The following is a 17,273-nucleotide window of genomic DNA, read 5'->3' as shown; positions in this document are numbered from 1 at the left end:
AGCTCATACCCACTGCACCCGGTTAGCTCATACCCACTGCAGCCTCTTTAAGTTCTCAGCTCTAGTGTCCTGCCCCTACGATGCATTCACATTGCATCAGTGCTCTAAACACACACACACACACACACACACACACACACACACACACACACACACCGGCTGAATGCCTTTCAGGAAAGTCAAGTCTCTCTTAATCTGTCTCACTGACAACCCACATGTGAATACTAACTCACATATGCATATGCAAACACACACACACACACACACACACACACACACACACACACACACACACACACATACACAGGTTCCAGAGAGATTTTTGCTCCTTTTATTTTAAAATCAAACACTATAATCAGCGAGTGTGAGCTCTCCATCTTCTTTTCTGAAAATGAATGAACCTGATTTCCCCTGAAGGACACTGAGTCAACACAAACAGTAATGTTTATGATTTCCTTAACTTTCCTTTTTATGTAAAGCAGATACAGAGATCCTCACTGAAGTAGTGAGGGAGTCCAGAGCAGGCCACACTGACTGTTGAACCTCGTCTGTAGCCTAGTGGGACCTCTTTCTTTTCCAACATCCAGAGACACTAGTGGGTATATTTCTATCACACGTGATTGTGAGGTATAAAACACACTATCAGTGTAACTGTACTGTAAATACGGCAAAGCTCCAAACCTGTTTTATGACTGCCCTTAATGTGGTTGCTGAAAAGCAAGACACAAATATGGGAATGGATCTGAATGTGCACTATTTAATTAAGTAATTACAGACAATACTGCCCGAGGTCAGTTACTTGACACACACCCACTGTGTGTCTAGCATGGATCACAACTTCTGAATTTGTATCTCCACCTATCGTTAACAGAAAGTTTTTCAGTGTATAACTGGGCTCTTAGATTACATTTTGAGGGCAACACAATATATTAAATGACAATAGCAAAGAAACAATCACTTTTACACTCTCATCCAGGCAGAACTGAAAACAGAACCTTTTGTGGAGGCTCATATATGAATCTGTTAAGGTGAACTCCAAGTTAAACACAGAAACTAACTCTACCAGTCACAGCTTTAAAAAATATGAAGATAAGCATTATAGGTATAGCTATAATTTTACAGTCAGTATGAAACAGACATTAATTCTAAAACACAGCTGTACTAAGAAAAGGCATCAAGGATTCTTTGTTATTCAAATGATATTTTTCTATTACTAAGTGAAGTTTGTAACAAAAACACTTCACAAAGGTATGATGAGCCATACTGGAAATGTTCTTTGCCTTGATGGCATCGATGTCAATTTGTGGGCCGATGAACATCAGGCCTCTCTGTATTATTTCTCATGACCCCATATGATGACCACCCAAAGAAAGCTGAAAAAGGGAAGCGGGAGAGATGGCTCAGTGGTTAAGAGCACTAGCTGCTCTTCTAGAGGTCCTGAGTTCAATTCCCAGCACCCATATGGTGGCTCACAACTATCCACAGTGGAATCTGATGCCCTCTTCTGGTATAAAGGCATACATGCAGCTAGAGTACTCATCCATAAAATAAATAAATAAATCCTAAAAAAAGAAAAATAGTTTAAAAGGGTAATTCCAAAATTTGTTCAATCCTGAGTGATAAAACAACAGCTGGAGGTACCACCATCCCTGATCTCAAATTGTACTTCAGAGATATAGTAAAGAAAACAGGATGGTACTGGCCTAGAAACAGACACACTGATCAAGGGAATCCAACTGAAGAGCCAATATAAATCCATACGCCAATGGACACCTGGTTTTTTTTATAAAGAGGCCAGAAATACACACTGGAAAAAGACAGCATCTTCTATAAATGGTGCTGGTCAAACAGGATGGATACATGTAGAAAAATGCAAAAAAAGATCCATACTTACCACCCTGCACAAAACTCAACTCCAAATGGATCAAAGAGCTCAAAATAAAACGAGATACGCAGGGCGGTGGTGGCGCACGCCTTTAATCCCAGCACTCTGGAGGCAGAGGCAGGAAGATCTCTGTGAGTTCGAGGCCAGCCTGGTCTACAGAGCGAGATCCAAGACAGGCACCAAAACTACACAGAGAAATTGTGTCTCCAAACAACACAAAACAAAACAAAACAAAAACCAGATACACTGAACCTGATAGAAGAGAAAGGAGGGAAACAGCCTTGAGCTCACTGGCGCAGGAAAAGACTTTCTGAACAGAACATCATTGGCACAGACATTATTATCAATTAATAAACAGGACCTCATGAAACTGAAAAGCTTCTGCATGGCATGGGACATCATCATTTGGACAAAGTGGCAGCCTAAACAATCGGAGAAGATTTTCACCAAGAACACGTCTAATATCCAACATATATAAAGAACTCAAAAATCTGGATATCAAGAAGACAAATAACCCAATTAAGTTGGCGTACAGATCTAAACAGATAATTCTCAAAAAGAGGAAACTCAAATGGCGAGAAGCATTTAAAGAAATGTTCAACATCCCTCGTCGTCAGGGAAATGCAAATCAAACTACTTTGAGATTTCACTTTATACCTGTCAAAATGGCCAAGATCCATAACAATAGTGACAGCTCAGTGTGGGGTACGGAGAACACTCATCCACGGCTGGTGGAGTGTAAACAGGGACAGCCACCATGGACACCAGTATGGGAGATTCCTCAAGAAGATGGAACTGATCTACCTCAAGATCCAGCCACACCACGCTCAGGCAGTTACACGTAAAGGGTACTTCATTGTACTGTAGAGACACTTGCTCAGCCATGGTCTTTGCTCCTCTACTCATAATATCTAGAAATTGGAAACAACCTAGATGTCCACTAACAGATGAATGAATAAAGAAAATGTGCGACATTTCTGCAATGGACTCTATTACTCCAGTGGTTTTTTGTTATTGTTTTGGTTTGGTTTGTTTTTAATGAAATTAACAAGTAATGGATAGAACTAAAAAAAAAAAAAAAAAAAAAAAGACCCTGAGTGAGGTAACCCAGACCCAGAAAGACAAACATGATCGATTGATCCGTGCATGCTCAGCCACCATCAGAGAAGCTTTCTCCTGCAGCAGATGGAAACAAACACAGAGACCCACAGCCAGACATTACACAGTGAGAGATCTTTGAACACTCAGCCCTAAATGGAATGTCTCCATCAAATTCCTCCCCTCAGGGCTCAAAGAACTCTGTGGAAGAGAAGGTAGAAGGAAAGGCTTTAAGAGCCAGAGGGGTTGGAGGACACCAAGGAAACAAGGCCTTCTAAATACACCAGACGGGTGCACATAGGAACTCAGAGACTGAGGCCGCATGCACAGGGCCTGCACGGGTCTGCACCAGACGGGGTCCTGGTGCTGAAAGGAGCAGTGGACACAGATCTGATCCCTAACCCAGAAACTGTCTATCTTCAACTGATAGCCACTTGCAAATGAAAAATTAGTTTTCTCCCATCAGTCTCACTGGGGAAACAAACCACTCTTTAGAGTAGGCTGCATATCCAGCAGTAGATGCCAGCAGAAAACAAACCCTATGGCATCTTTGGGGGTTCCTTGTCTCATAATGCCATATTAGGGCTTTTTTCTACCTTTATTTATTATTATTAATTACTATTATCTTACCCTACAGGTTTTGTGTATGTATCATGGCTTCCAGTTTGTGTTTTATGGGATTCCTGAGTGTGTGAGCAGGTCTCTGCGTTTACATCTTGTGTCTTGTCTTGGGCTCTTTTCCCTCTGTTTGCTTGTTTTGTTCTATTCTGATTGTTCATGTTTGTTTTATCTCACTATATTTTACTTCATTATTGTCCCTTAGATGCCGGTTTGTTTTCTAATGAGACAGAAAAGGGGAGCAGATATGGATGGGAGGAGAGACGGGAAGGGGCTGGGAGGGGAGAGGGAGGAGAGCCTTAACCAGAATATATTGTATTTTTTTAAAAAAATCTATTTTCAATAAAAGGAAAAAAGTTCCAGTGATGTTCTTCAGAGATAGAAAAAAAATCTTAAAATTCCTAAGGAGGCACAAAAGACCCTGGGTAGCCAGAGCAATCGCGAGCAGAACATACGCAATTTGAGATTACACCACTGAGCCCTAAGAACGCAAACGGGGCGCTGACACAAAACAGACACAGGAGTCAAGAGAATAAACGAAGGGCTCAGATATTAGTCCATTTCATTTTTGACAAAGACACCAAAAGTCTACACTGGAGAAGAGACACAGCTTCAATAAACGATGCTGGGAAACTGTGTACCTACATACAGAAAAATGACACTAGATCTCCCACGGAAACATAAACTTGAAGTAGATCAAAGATTTTTAACACAAAACCTGAAACCCTGGAATGGCTGGAAGAGCCTCCTGACTCCCCATTCCCCTTTCTATGAGGGAAGGTCAGTAGTCAATGAGGCCAGCTGTGATGATCGTTTGCATTTGGGCACAGCAGAATCCCGAAGATGGAGGAACTCTGGCTTGGAAGAGAGTCCTGTGCAACAACCACCCTCTCCAAAACTCAGGGCACACTGGAGAAGAGGAGGCAGGAGGTCAGAAGACAGGGAAAGGGCCGTTCTCTAGGCACAGCACAGCCAGCAACCATGAACTCACAGCAACTGCAGTTACCCGCACAGGGCCTGCACAAGACTGGCCCTGTCAGCAGTCATTTGAGTATGGGGGATGGGCTCATGAGGGCCCAACCTTACCTCCAAACTGCTGGCTATTGATATCCTGTGAAGAGGGGACCACCGTTTTCAGTTGCATACCCACTGTTTCAGCCCACCAGTCTCCGATGGTGGGCTCCAAACTCATACGGATGGCCCTACCTTAAAAGCAACCTGCATCGTTAGCAATTGGAGAAATGGAAATTAAAAGTACTCTGAGTGCCCATCTGACCCTATGGTGCAACCACTATGGCCATCACTCCTCCGAGTTCTCACCAAGCTCAAAGTAGATCCTGCATATGGCCCGGCGATAGGACTCCTTGGCATGCACCCAAAGACTCGATATCCTACTCAACACTTGCTTAGCCATGATCATTGCTGCTCTATTCGTAACAGCTAGGAAATGGAAACAACTTAGATGTCCACAGTGATGAGTGGCTAATAATAATGTGGCATATACATATATACATATTTATATATATATATAAATTCTATTCAGCTGCAAAGAGAAATGAAACTATAAAATTTGCAGATGGATGAATGTAAATGGAAAATAGTGTACTGAGTTAACCCAGACTCAGAAAAACAAATGCCATGTGATCTCTTTTATTTGTAGATTCTAACTCTGAATCTTTAGATTGAAGTATAGAACCTGAACTAAGGACACAGAAGCCAGGAAAGTAGAAAGGGACTGTGGGGTGGAGGGAGCTTCAGAGGGAGATGAAAGGACTTGGGTTCAATGAAGAGGGAAAGGGGGATGATGGGGGAGGACTCCATCTGAGGAGGAGGAAGGGAGGGTAATACAGAGGGAAGTGTAGGAAGGAGAGATAAATAACACTAAGGGTGTTTGGAAAATCCACTCAAATATTCATATATAAATATGTTTGTGTACATGCATACATACAATGCAGTTATGTCATGGGGGGGTGATAATGCTCCCACAAGAGCCGTAGATGATCTATCAAAGACCCCAGTGTCAGGCAATAGAAAGTTCCCTTCAAGTTATTGGCCAGGTGAGTCCAAGAGACTCCCAAAACAATATAGGCTATTGCCATTGTCCTTGATTGGCTTCTGGGACTTGAAGGTAAGACCCATTGCTGAAGATATTACCAACTTCTGACAGGACTAGGAGGTATTAAGCTAGAACTGACTTGGAAGCCTCACATTTGAATACTAACTCTTACCCATACAAGCTGCCAATGGGTAATCAGTAGTCCTACCAAGCTGTAAAGCCTACAAATCACAACAATAATCCAACTGGCAAGATATCCTTAATGGTGCCTATGGTGGTTTGAAAGAAAATGGCCCCCAAAGGGAGTGGCACTACTAGGAAGTGTGGCCTTGTTGAAGTGAGTGTGGCCTTGTTGGAGGAAGTGTGTCACTGTGGAGGCGGGCTCTGAGGTCTCATATATACGCAAGCCACGCCCAGTCAGACAGTCTGCTTCCTAAGTTGCCTTCTGATCAAGATATGCCTGCATGCATCACAGGACTAAACCTCTGAAACTGTAAGCTGCCACCTCAATGAAATGTTTTCCTTAATAAGAGTGGCTGTGGTCATGGTGTCTCTTCACAGCAATAGAAACCATAAGATAATGTCATAGTGGCACATCTACCTTGGAAGTGACAAACAGCTGACTGGCTGGACTTAAGGCCTGCTCGACAGCAGGTAATTCATGTCTAGGACTGTACAGCTACTCAACTGGCCACTGCTGTAGATGTTATAGACCCTAGAGGAGACCCCACTACTGTCATTTCCATAAGCCAATATGATGTATAGTTGTATTGTAAGGATTATCCTTACACCTACAGATATCTATAGATCTCACCCCTCATCAAAGAAGCTTGTCTTTGCAGTGGACAGAGACCCCGACAGAAATATACAACTGGTCAAAATGTAGAGATCGGGTGACAATGGGGTGTCCTGTGGACCGTCTACAATGCAATCCCTACCTCTAAGGCTCAGGGAACATCCCAGAAGAAAGGACAGAGAGGATATGGGAGCCACAGGACCAGGATGCCTAAGGGCGATGCAGTGTCTTGCAGGCATGGCAGGGAGTCTGCACCCATGAAATCTCAACAATACGGTTTCCTAAACAAGACCAGCACAATAACAGACCAGTCAACATGTCGATGCAGACGGGAAATTTCAAACGGCCTCACCCCTAGCCGAGGAGCTACAGGCAATGGCTTCTGAGGGAGGAAGAAGCAATCTTCTTCAGGTACAAACCACCAAATGGATTATCCAATCCCAACTGGTCATCCCATGAGAACACCACCAAATGGACTCAGTAGATTCGGGGTGCTATTTTGTTGGTTGGTTTGGTTTGGTGTGTGTAATTATAGAGGATGGAGTAAGGGACATGGTAGGAGTTGGAGTTGGGAAAGGAAGAAGTGAAAATTATGTAAATACAGTATTTATGTATTTTCTAAAAAACGTTTTAAATTGAAAAAAGAAATAAAATGATAACAAATGCTGGAAGGGTGTGGAGAAAGGGGAATCCTTATTCACTGTTGGCAGGGATGCAAACTTGAGTAGCCACTATGGAAATCAGTGTGGAAGTTTCTCAAAGGCTAAAAATAGACCGACCATATGACTCAGCTAAAGTACTCCTGAGAATGTGCCCAAAGGATTTCACTTCCTACTACAGAGACACTTTCACATCCATGTTCGTTGCTGCTCTGCTCAAAATAGATGTGAAATGGAATCAAACTAGATGTCACCAACTGACGAGTGGGTAATGAGTAAGTGGTACATAAAACCAAATTAGGAAATCTGCAGGGAAATAGATGGAACCGAAAAATATTACCCTGACTGAGGTAACCCAGCTCAGAAAGACAAACTCCATGTTTTCACTCATTAGCGAATCCTAGCTTTCAAATTTTAGATGTGTGTGTTTACCCTGGAGTGACTAGAGGCCAGGAAGTTAGAAAGGGACCACTGTTGGGGCTGGGGAGGAGGCCTCGGGGGTGAGGGGAGCAGAACACGTGCTATGAAGGCACCGGGGAGGGACACAGACAGAGGAGATGGTTCAGTGTCTACAGACATGGGGTAGTGGAAGAGGAGAGGTTGAGAGAGCTGGCCGAAACTAAGGACATGCGAAAAACTCGCCTAGGAACCTACTTTGTAAACTAACTTAAAAATACAATTTAAGACCAATTGTGGTGAGTATGAAGCCAGCCTATTCTACATAGCAAGTTCCAGGGCAGCCACAGTTATATAGTGATATCCTGTCTAAAACACAAACAAAAATTACAACTTAAAAAAAAAAATGTTAGCCAGGAGGTGGTGGCGCACGCCTTTGATCCCAGCACTTGGGAGGCAGAGGCAGGAGGATCTTTGTGAGTTTGAGGCCAGGCTGGTCTACAGAGCCAGTTCCAGAACAGGCTCCAAAACTACACAGAGAAACCCTGTCTTGAAAAACCAAAAAGAAAAAAAGTTTGAATAGACATATCCAGCATGGGTAGATAATGCTTCTCCCAAAAGCCATGGATACCAGCTGTAGGTGTAAGACACTTTCCTATAGAGTATTGGTCATGGAGGCCCAAGAGGTCCCTAAAACAATACAGGTTATTGCCAATGCTCTTGGTTGCCCTTAAGAACTTGATGGTAAGGCCATATTGCTGAAGACACCACACATCTTGGTTACAGGACATAGAAAATCACACTGGAAATGAGATGGAAGCTTCATTCATGCTAGATAGCTCTCACCATGCCACGTAGGCTGCTGGCAGAGAAAAGCCATCAACAGTCTTACTCAGCTGTGAAACCCTGGCATTAAAATACTGGCCTGCCAGGCAGGACATGCCCACTCGTACAATAATGGCATGAATGCTATGGCGTAACCAACCACATCGTGACTGAATTAGAGGGCCATGAGAGGGAATGCATACCTGGTACTGTGTGATGGTTAGTTTTCAATGTGGCAGAATACAGCGTCTTCTGGGAGATGGGCCTCTGGGCATGCCCATTGGGGATTATCTTAGTTATGTTAACTGATGTAGGAAGACCCATCTTAACTGTGAGTGGGGTCATTGTTAGGACAGCAGATTCTGGACTATATAAAACTGAGAAAGAGAGTTGAACAACATGCATTCCTTGCTCTTTTCTCCTTTAGATGGAATGTGAATGGTTGTTCCCTGCTTCTCTGATTTCCCTGCCAGGATGGGCTTACACCTTGAACTGTGAGCTAAAATAAATTCTTCCTGTCTTCGGGTACTTTTTATGTTATTTTCTGTTGCTGTAACCACAGCAACTTATAAAATAAAGCGGTTAATTGGGCATATGGTTCCAGAGGGTTAGAGTCTCTGACAATTGAACAGAGCATGGTGGCCGGAACAGCTCAGAGATCACACCTCAAACCACAAACAGGAAGCAGGGAGAGCTAATTCAAAGCCCAGGCTCCAGCGGCCTTTCCTCCAGCAAGGTCACCCCGAATCCTCCCCAGACAGCCACCAACTGGGGATGAAGTCTTCAAATGCCTGAGACTTACGGGTGACATTTCATTCAAACCGCCACGCCACTTGGTGGTGGTGGCGCACACCTTTAATCTCAGCACTCAGGAGGCAGAGGCAGGTGGATCTCTGTGAGTTTGAGGCCAGCCTGGTCGACAAAGCGAGATCCAGGACGGGCACCAAAAATACACAGAGAAACCCTGTCTCAAAATACCAAAAAACAAACAAACAAACAAACAAAACAAAACAAAAAAAACCGCCATGTTTTTGTCAGGGTATTTTATCACAGCAATACATTATAAACCTGGTCAGAGGTCCTGAGGTCACAGGCCCCAATGAAGAACCTACCTCCGTTGTTTTACTAAATGGACATGGTCTCAAACTACCTACTAAACATGTATGCTTACGCTACTGTTCTCAGCACTGCTCAGTGTGAACTGTTGGCAGCGGGTGAGTTAACACAGACACTCATACTTCAGCGTGTGTAGACAAGCATTCTGTTTTATGCTGTTGGTGAGGTGGACACATTCCTGAGCACCAGTCTAATGGAGGACACCTATCAGCCTTCTCCAGCTCTGACATCTCTCAACAGACTTACCCAGAACATTAGTCCACATCTCCCACCCAAGACCTGAGCTTTCCTCTTCAACCACCAGTCAAGGTCAAGCAGGACCTTCAGTCTTATGGAGAAATAACCGGTAGAAGTTGACTGTTCTACCTAACTACGCTCTTCCCCTCCGGCTACTTTTCACTATCACCGCGTTGAATATATTCCCCGTAGCCTCAATTATGGGTGTGACAGAGCTATCCTTTAGAAGAAGCAACCAGGGATTGCCAGGGAAAACAGAAAGTATGAGGTTCCCTAGTGTTAGTGGTATGGATGTGGGGAAAGAGAACACTAGAATAACACAAAACTACAGTGCTAACCTACGAACAAGTTCATTTGCTCTGAAGTTCTAACAGCTAAATTCTCTCATCAGCTCTTTACCTCTGTACAGGACATTGACCAACAGGGATTCGATTATATCCAAATGCTGCAGACTGCTGTGCCTGAAGACCAGGCTGCTTCCCACCCTTTAGGTAGCATACAGTCTGCCCTAAACTGCCCTGAAAATTCCCTCCAGCCCTGCCTCTGTCTCCATTCTTCCATCTTCTCTGGAGACAGCCTTTCTTTAGATATGCTAATATCATCTTAGGTGACATTAAGTCCCACTCCGACTGCTTTCAACCTGAAAGGAACAGCCATCTTCTGAGATGCGTTCTGCAGGAAATCGAGCTCATCTATTATGTGACTTTATGAAGCCAACTCTGAGTTCTGCTAGTGGCACCTACATCACATCATGTACACCCACTCAACCCCACCTGTCATCCCCTCATCACTTTCTCTTTCATAAGCCTTCACCTGAGTTTTATTCTCCAAATCCAGTGACCTCTTTACAGCTCTCACTCACTCCGCTGGATTTCATTACTGTAAATGACACTTGCCCATTTCTAAAACACTTTCTCCATCGTTGGCTCTAATGGACTTGAGCTATTGGTTCTGCTCATTAACTCTAAATTTCTCTGTTCTGGTTCTGGGTCAGATTCCAGCATCAGGCATACCTGGATCCAGATACGAGCTCTAGTCCTAACTAGCTGTATGCTCGTGAGGCAGCTTCTTGACTCCACTGGGTCTTCTTTATCAACTTTGAAATGGACAGAATGGCATTGATTGTCGAGAATATCCCCAGCACAGTCAGTTTAGTCCGTCACAAAGTAATCAGTGAGTAAACATGAACAATCACTTCCATGTCCTAATTCTCAGCTCCTGGGACTCTGTTGGCTTTTTGCCTTGAAGAATCTATCTCAAATTGCTTTGACTAATACTTTAGTATATTCCTGAAGTAATGATTGCAAGGCTAAATCTTTCATCCTCTTCTGCAGAAAAAAAAAATCAGGAGTGTAACTGGCAATATCTAAGGAACAACCTGATGAGTACTGGTTACATCTTCCTGTTCCTCCTTCCAGAATTCACTGCCATTTGCCTGTTCAGCACTCCATTTGAAGATTTGTCTTCTCTAGCCATCTCTGAGTTTATCCTCATGTATTGACTCTCCACACTTGTCTGAAGAGAGAGCCTAAGGGTTTTCTTTATTCTTTGCCCCGTGTCTTCTTGCTCTTGGAGATACCACACTTCCCCGTGGCTCCAACTACAACCTCTAGTTAACAGAAAACTTTCATACAATCTCTGGCCCAAACCTCCCCTCTGAGTTCTCCAACCCTGTATGCAACTAAGACCGCATAAACTGGACAAATCCAAACCCGACTTTATGACCACCCACGTCACTTGCTCTCCGTTTATCCCAGCTGTAAAGGACGGAAGCCTAGGAGCGGATCCTAATCAACTTCCCATTCCTCCCCCTCACCCCAAGTCTACTCACACCCATACATTTCACCTCAAACACATCCCACATTCACCCACCTACATCTCTAATTTCTTCTTCCTTCTAAACCAATGTCTACTCAAGGACAAAAGTCTACTTTCTAATATCTTCATATGGTCTACTCTCTCCCACCTCTCTTCTGAAGCCAAGCCACGACTTCCCCCTCCTCTCAAAACTGTTCTTAGAAACCCTCATTCATTCACTCATTCATTCATTCATTCATTCAACTCAACATCGTTCTTACCAGGAAAAGGTTAAGTAACACAGTAAGTAACACTCTTAACACAGTAAGAGTCTGTAGTCTCCATCGTCTACAAGGTTTACAAAAGTCCTAGTTTATTCCTCAAAAACTAGTCATTATCCAAACATGCTAATTATGCAAGAATGCACCAATGAGTCTATACTTTACATGTCTTCTATAAACATGTACATATTTCAGCCTTTTCTATTTTCTATGGTTATGAACTTCACAGTTTTGACATCCATCATATATATAACATCCATCACATATACTGAACTTGCTTAACTGTTCTGCTTCTCTCTTTCTCAAGTATGGTAGGATATCTCTCATTTTGCATTCTCAGCTTCAATGAACAAACCAATGGTGTCCTCATCTGTACGTGTGCTACTTTAAAGGAATTACAAAAATTCATGGGGCACACCCTTAGATGCTGTTTAAAGGGTGGGATGCAGCTGTATTCATATCTGTATTGCATTTCTATAACACCTCATGAAAAGAAAACATGTGAGATACATAAAACAGATTATAAGAATCCTGACAGACAACAAGGTTCCCAAACATGTTAACTGTTTCTACTCAAGAACAATTTTATTTTGGTGAAGATGTAGTAAGAACTGATACCCAACCAAGAGAGGAGGGGACAGAAACAGAGCACCTGGCAGCTCTGGGCACCACAGCCACTCATGAACAGGAGTGGGAGCCTGGCAGAGACGAAGAAGAACAGATGAAGGTCTGGGGAGCAAAGTGCTTGCCGCGCAAGTGAGAAGACCCAAGTTCAAATCCACAGACCCCACAGAAAAGCCAAGCACGGAAGCCTGTGTCTGCAACCCTGGTGCTCCTACCTGAGACAGGAGGTGGGCAGAGAAGAGTCCCCAGAAGCTCACAGACCAGCCAGTCTGCAGACAACAAAGAGACTCTGACCCAAACAAGGGGGAAGGCGGAGGACAGACCCCAGGGCCTCACACACGCCCTCACTCATACACAAACACACAAGTGTGTACAGACATAAACACTATACACACATACTTATACACACAGAGACACCACACACCCTCACTCATACACATGTACACATACTGACACTACACACACACTCACTCACAGAAACACACACATATGTACAGATATAAACATTACACACAGAAAAGAAATCATAAAGAACTACAAATATCATTATACCTGATGGAAATCCTTTCCTAAGTTTGGATTATTTATCAGTCCCTGGTCTCTTAAAAGAAAACAGGAAGCATTGTGGAACCCATCTGAGTTATCTGCTCATTCTAATTTCCTTTTTTTAAGAGGATTGCGTATAGAAAGCACAGATCAAGAGGCAGCAGCAAAATCCCTGTGTTGGTGAGACCGCAGCAATTTAGTTGACCAGCTCCCATTGACCCAGATGGACATCACAACACAAGATGGAGAGCGCATTTAGGCAACTAGGTGATATGGAACAGCCTCAAGAGTGCTCCTTAGCAAACTGCTGTCGGCTTCAAGGGCAGGTCTATCAGCAGGCTGCAGGACTCTGTGGCCTTCCCTCTCAACTACTTTATCAATAACCAGAGTAAAGGCATAGACGTTTACTACAGGCACAATGACATGAACACAGGAGGAATAATACACACGTAAACACACAAAAACTATGCACACCCGATCATAGAGCCAAGACTGAAATCACAGTAACTTAGGAAAATGGGCTAATTCTCATATAATAAAATAACGGGGTGGGGGGATCCCTAAGGTATCAGAACTTGTCTCCAAAAACACACGTACAGCTTTGAGAGGGGCAAGCCATGGATGAACTGCCACCGTTTTCAAAGCTCACTTAGCGACGTGAGCAGACAACAAGCTGAGTCTGAGGGAGCAGCGGCAGCTTGGCGTGACGAGGTATCCGAGAAGGGCTAACATCACGCAGCTAGGCAAAGGCAGAGTGGCCCCTCAGAGATGACAGGCGGCGGTCCTGGTCCCCACCGACCAGACCAGAACTCAGGTGCTTTCCACCTAACATCAGCACATGTGTTCAGAACAAAACAACCAGGATGGCTAGGAACAGGGCTACTTTTCTATAAGAGGAAGGACAGCCGGGAATGGCAGGCGGTTCAGAAACAGGACACAGCAACAGCCTCAGTGAAAAATGGTGGCTATCTCCACCCACTAAGTCATTCAGTGAGCACGAAGTTCACACCTGGGATGCAGAGAGAAAATGGGCGCGTGTGCAAGAAATTCTTTGTGTATTCAAACGTGCACATCTGGAGTGGAGACCACCACGATCTGAGAAGAATTTAAGATTTAGTAAGAAGGGAGATAGCAAAATGGTTCAGTGAGCTGAAGACACTGGCCTCATAAGCCTGGTACCCTAAGTTGGATTCCCCAAAATCCACCAAGTTGTCCTCTGACCTCCACATGTGAGTCATGGCGCTCGCGCGCAAACACACACACACACACACACACACACACACACACACACACACACGATTTCATAAGGTACATGTAAGAGCAGAGGAAAGAGTGGATCAGGAAGACTGTGGAGAATCCAGGCTCATCGGTTTGAGCAGATGTGGACTTCCCAGGAGTCAACTCCATCTGCAAGGGGCAGTTGCCTATGTAAGAAAGGCTGGGCCCACGCTAACTTCTTCACATCCCTCAGTATGAACAGGACGCTTGCGGGAGGTGGACTCCCATGGAACGCATCCCACTTCTGTCCTTCAGCCCCAAATTTCCTACTCCGAAGCCACAGTTGTGATGAGAAGCAAAAACTTCCTGTTTGGCCTCATCAGCAGAGGAAACAGCAACCAAACCAATGTCTGCGGAGTCTATAAGGAAAAAAGCAAAGACTTTCTATCCTTTACTTCATAATTCAACTAAGATATTCAAATATCCTCAATTAATGCAAATAAAGATTAGTTACATATCACATCTCTCCTTGTGAGCCATTTGCTTCTGAATAACAGGAAAAAGAAGTTTGATTGAAGATCACTTGGAAAATGTGTCTTAAACACTCTAAAGCCCTCTAATCTAAGATTATGTGGAAACAGACTGTAGAATGTTTCTAAAAAGAAATGATTCATCAGTCAGATTAAGCTAAATGCCGAAGTAATCAAATTGTGGAATTCTGATTAAATGGATACTTAAGTTTAATCTATTTAAAACTTGCAGGATAAACAGAAAGGGCCTGGCCTAGACTAGTTCTGGCTTGGCTCAAACGCTGTAACTAGGTGTCTAAGGAGTTTGCTCTTCAAACTGTTTAACTTCTTAGGAGCCATCCTTCACACTTCTTTCTCGGTCTGCATAAATGAGAATCACCTGGGCTTCTCTGAGCTCTTTCTGTTAAACAGCGGAAGAAAAGGGCAAGAAAGTGAAAGGGGCATGTGCGTGCCTACCCCCACCCCCGAAAACGTCGCTGCCACTAGGCACTCGCTCCGGCGGCTTTACCGCCTCTAAGCAAGTACATTAAAGAAAAAGCAAAGAACACCAGACCCAGGCTTCCCTGGGCCAGAGAGGTCCCCTTTTGTGACTGCAGCCAGGCTCCCCGGGGGATTTCCTCCCGTCGTCCCGGCAGCGCCGGGCCGCAGGCGGGCTTTGACCGCAGGCCGACGCGGTTCCACTTACAGTGACACCATCCCAGGTGACAGCACCAGTGCAGCTTGAAGCACTTGCCGTGGCTGTGCGTGGCGCAGATGGACAGCCCGTCGCACGGCTGGAAGTCGGGTCTGCGGGCGGCGCAGCTCCGCGCCAGGGCCTGCGCCTCGTCCACTTTCTCGCTCTTCCAGCCGCGCTCGGGCGCCGCGGCGGCACTCATCTCTCCCGGCGCGGAGCGGGGGCCGGAGCCCGGGAGCAGAGGCGCGGGGCGGGCAGGACGCGGGCGAGCTGCGGGCTGGAGGAGGCGCGGCGGGGACCGGCTGGCGGAGGAGCCGCCCCGGGAGGGCGCAGCGACCGGGCCGGGCCTGCCACCGCCGGCCGCCCTGGTCCCTTCTCCTGCGCCCTCCTCCTTGCTCCCTCCTTCCTTCTTTCTCCTCTCCACCCTCCTGCCTGCTCCCACCTCCCTTCTCTCTCTTTCGTCCTCCCCGCTGCTCCCTCCTCTCTGCTCCCCCCCACCCACTCGGGCCGCCACGCCTGCACGCGCACGCGCACACTTAGGCTGCCGCGCCCCTCGGCGAGCCTGGCCCCCGCGAGTCGGTCCCACGCGCCTGTCGGAGCGGAGGGCGGGCCGCGAGGACGGTCAGCTGGGTCCCGACACGCACACGTCCCGCACGCGCCCGCCCTCTCGTGGGGTGGGGTGGAGTGGGGTGGCTCTGGCCACAGCTGCCTTCTCCCGCATCCTTTCGGCACACGGTCCAGCCCTGGCCCTGGCACTCCCTCCCCCGGCGTGCCACGGCGTCCTGCGGGGCTCGCACTCGCCCCCGCCGCGGTCCGACAGTGACCCGAGACCCGAGACCCGAGACCTAGCGGGTTTCTCCCAGCGCCAGCCGCCCAGAACTAGTGCTGGGTTCGGGGCATCAGGCAGCTGGGGGTGGGAGGTTGTGTTAGGCTTGTGTCCTGATAGATGGGGGTGGAGGGGTTCACTGGGTGACTTGTAATGTCTATGTGTGTGGCCTGTGCGTACTGTGGAGTGGTCGAGTTGGGGGTGGGAGCGGGGGAGTGAGTGTGAACGCGACAGTGTGTGTGTGAGCCTGATTAGCTGCATAGGTTGAACATGAGTGTGTGTGGCCGTGTGGTGGGTGGGCTGGAATGGCGTAGAGAGCTTATGCATGGAGTGTATGTGTGGAGTTGACACGGACGTGGGCACACAGACGGGACCACCGTGGGGCCCAGCCTGGCCAATGGGTGTGGCTGCCCAGGCAGCAGCGTCCCCTCCCACCTCCCCAAGTCTGCTCGGCTGTCTTCCCTCCTGACCACAACTTGAATCAAATAGGTTTTCCATCCCAGGCTGAACCAGAGAAGAGGAAAAGAATCCTTCTTCCTAGGGAACCGCGCTGGGAATCGGCTGTCCCTGCAGTGGGTGCCAGGACCCAGCCTGGAACACGGAAAGGAGGGAACGCCCTCCTTCGGCTTCCTCGCCAAACGCTTCTCAAGGCCAAGGGAAATGCCTGTAATTACCGAGGGTCAGAACCCCTCAGCACCAATGCTGGACTGGAACGTGCTTATACCGGGATCTCCTTTCCCCTCCACCTTATTCCCTTCCCGCTTAGCAGTGAGATCTAGCCTGGCTTTAAAGGAAATTCATCCTCAAGCCCTCAAAAATCTTTGCTGCCATAAGCAACCTTTCATAATTTTCCCTCTTATTTAACCTTGGCTTAGGAAGGGAAATCTAATTTGCATACGTCTGACTCTAGTGAAATCTTCATGTGTCAGGGATGGAGGGAGATCCAGACGGCAAAGGCTGTCTGTTCTAAGTCACAAACTCTGGCTCCCCATTAACCTACCGCTGAAACAGCGTTAAACATAAGGTGCCATCGCTTCACCTACTTCCCAGGTGTCCACCCCCTGAAGTCCCAAAGCAGCTCACTGCTGACTC

General features: G+C 46.2%; 1 protein-coding gene across 1 annotated transcript in view; it reads right to left on the bottom strand.

The window, feature by feature from the left end:
* The window catches only part of C12H3orf70 (chromosome 12 C3orf70 homolog), a 47,980-nt gene extending 32,155 nt beyond the window's left edge, over window positions 1-15,825 (bottom strand). Inside the window, exon 1 of the mRNA XM_006987732.4 lies at window positions 15,368-15,825. Within this exon, the coding sequence (XP_006987794.1) occupies window positions 15,368-15,557 (190 nt within the window). The 5' untranslated portion in view covers window positions 15,558-15,825. The remainder of the gene's footprint in view (window positions 1-15,367) is intronic.
* Window positions 15,826-17,273: the final 1,448 nt, after the last annotated feature.

Source organism: Peromyscus maniculatus, chromosome 12 (genome assembly GCF_049852395.1).
Source record: "Peromyscus maniculatus bairdii isolate BWxNUB_F1_BW_parent chromosome 12, HU_Pman_BW_mat_3.1, whole genome shotgun sequence".
In the NCBI taxonomy this organism is placed as follows: Eukaryota; Metazoa; Chordata; class Mammalia; order Rodentia; family Cricetidae; genus Peromyscus; species Peromyscus maniculatus.
The sequence above is the reverse complement of the archived record's forward strand: the minus strand, read 5'-3'. Positions and strand labels throughout refer to the sequence as shown.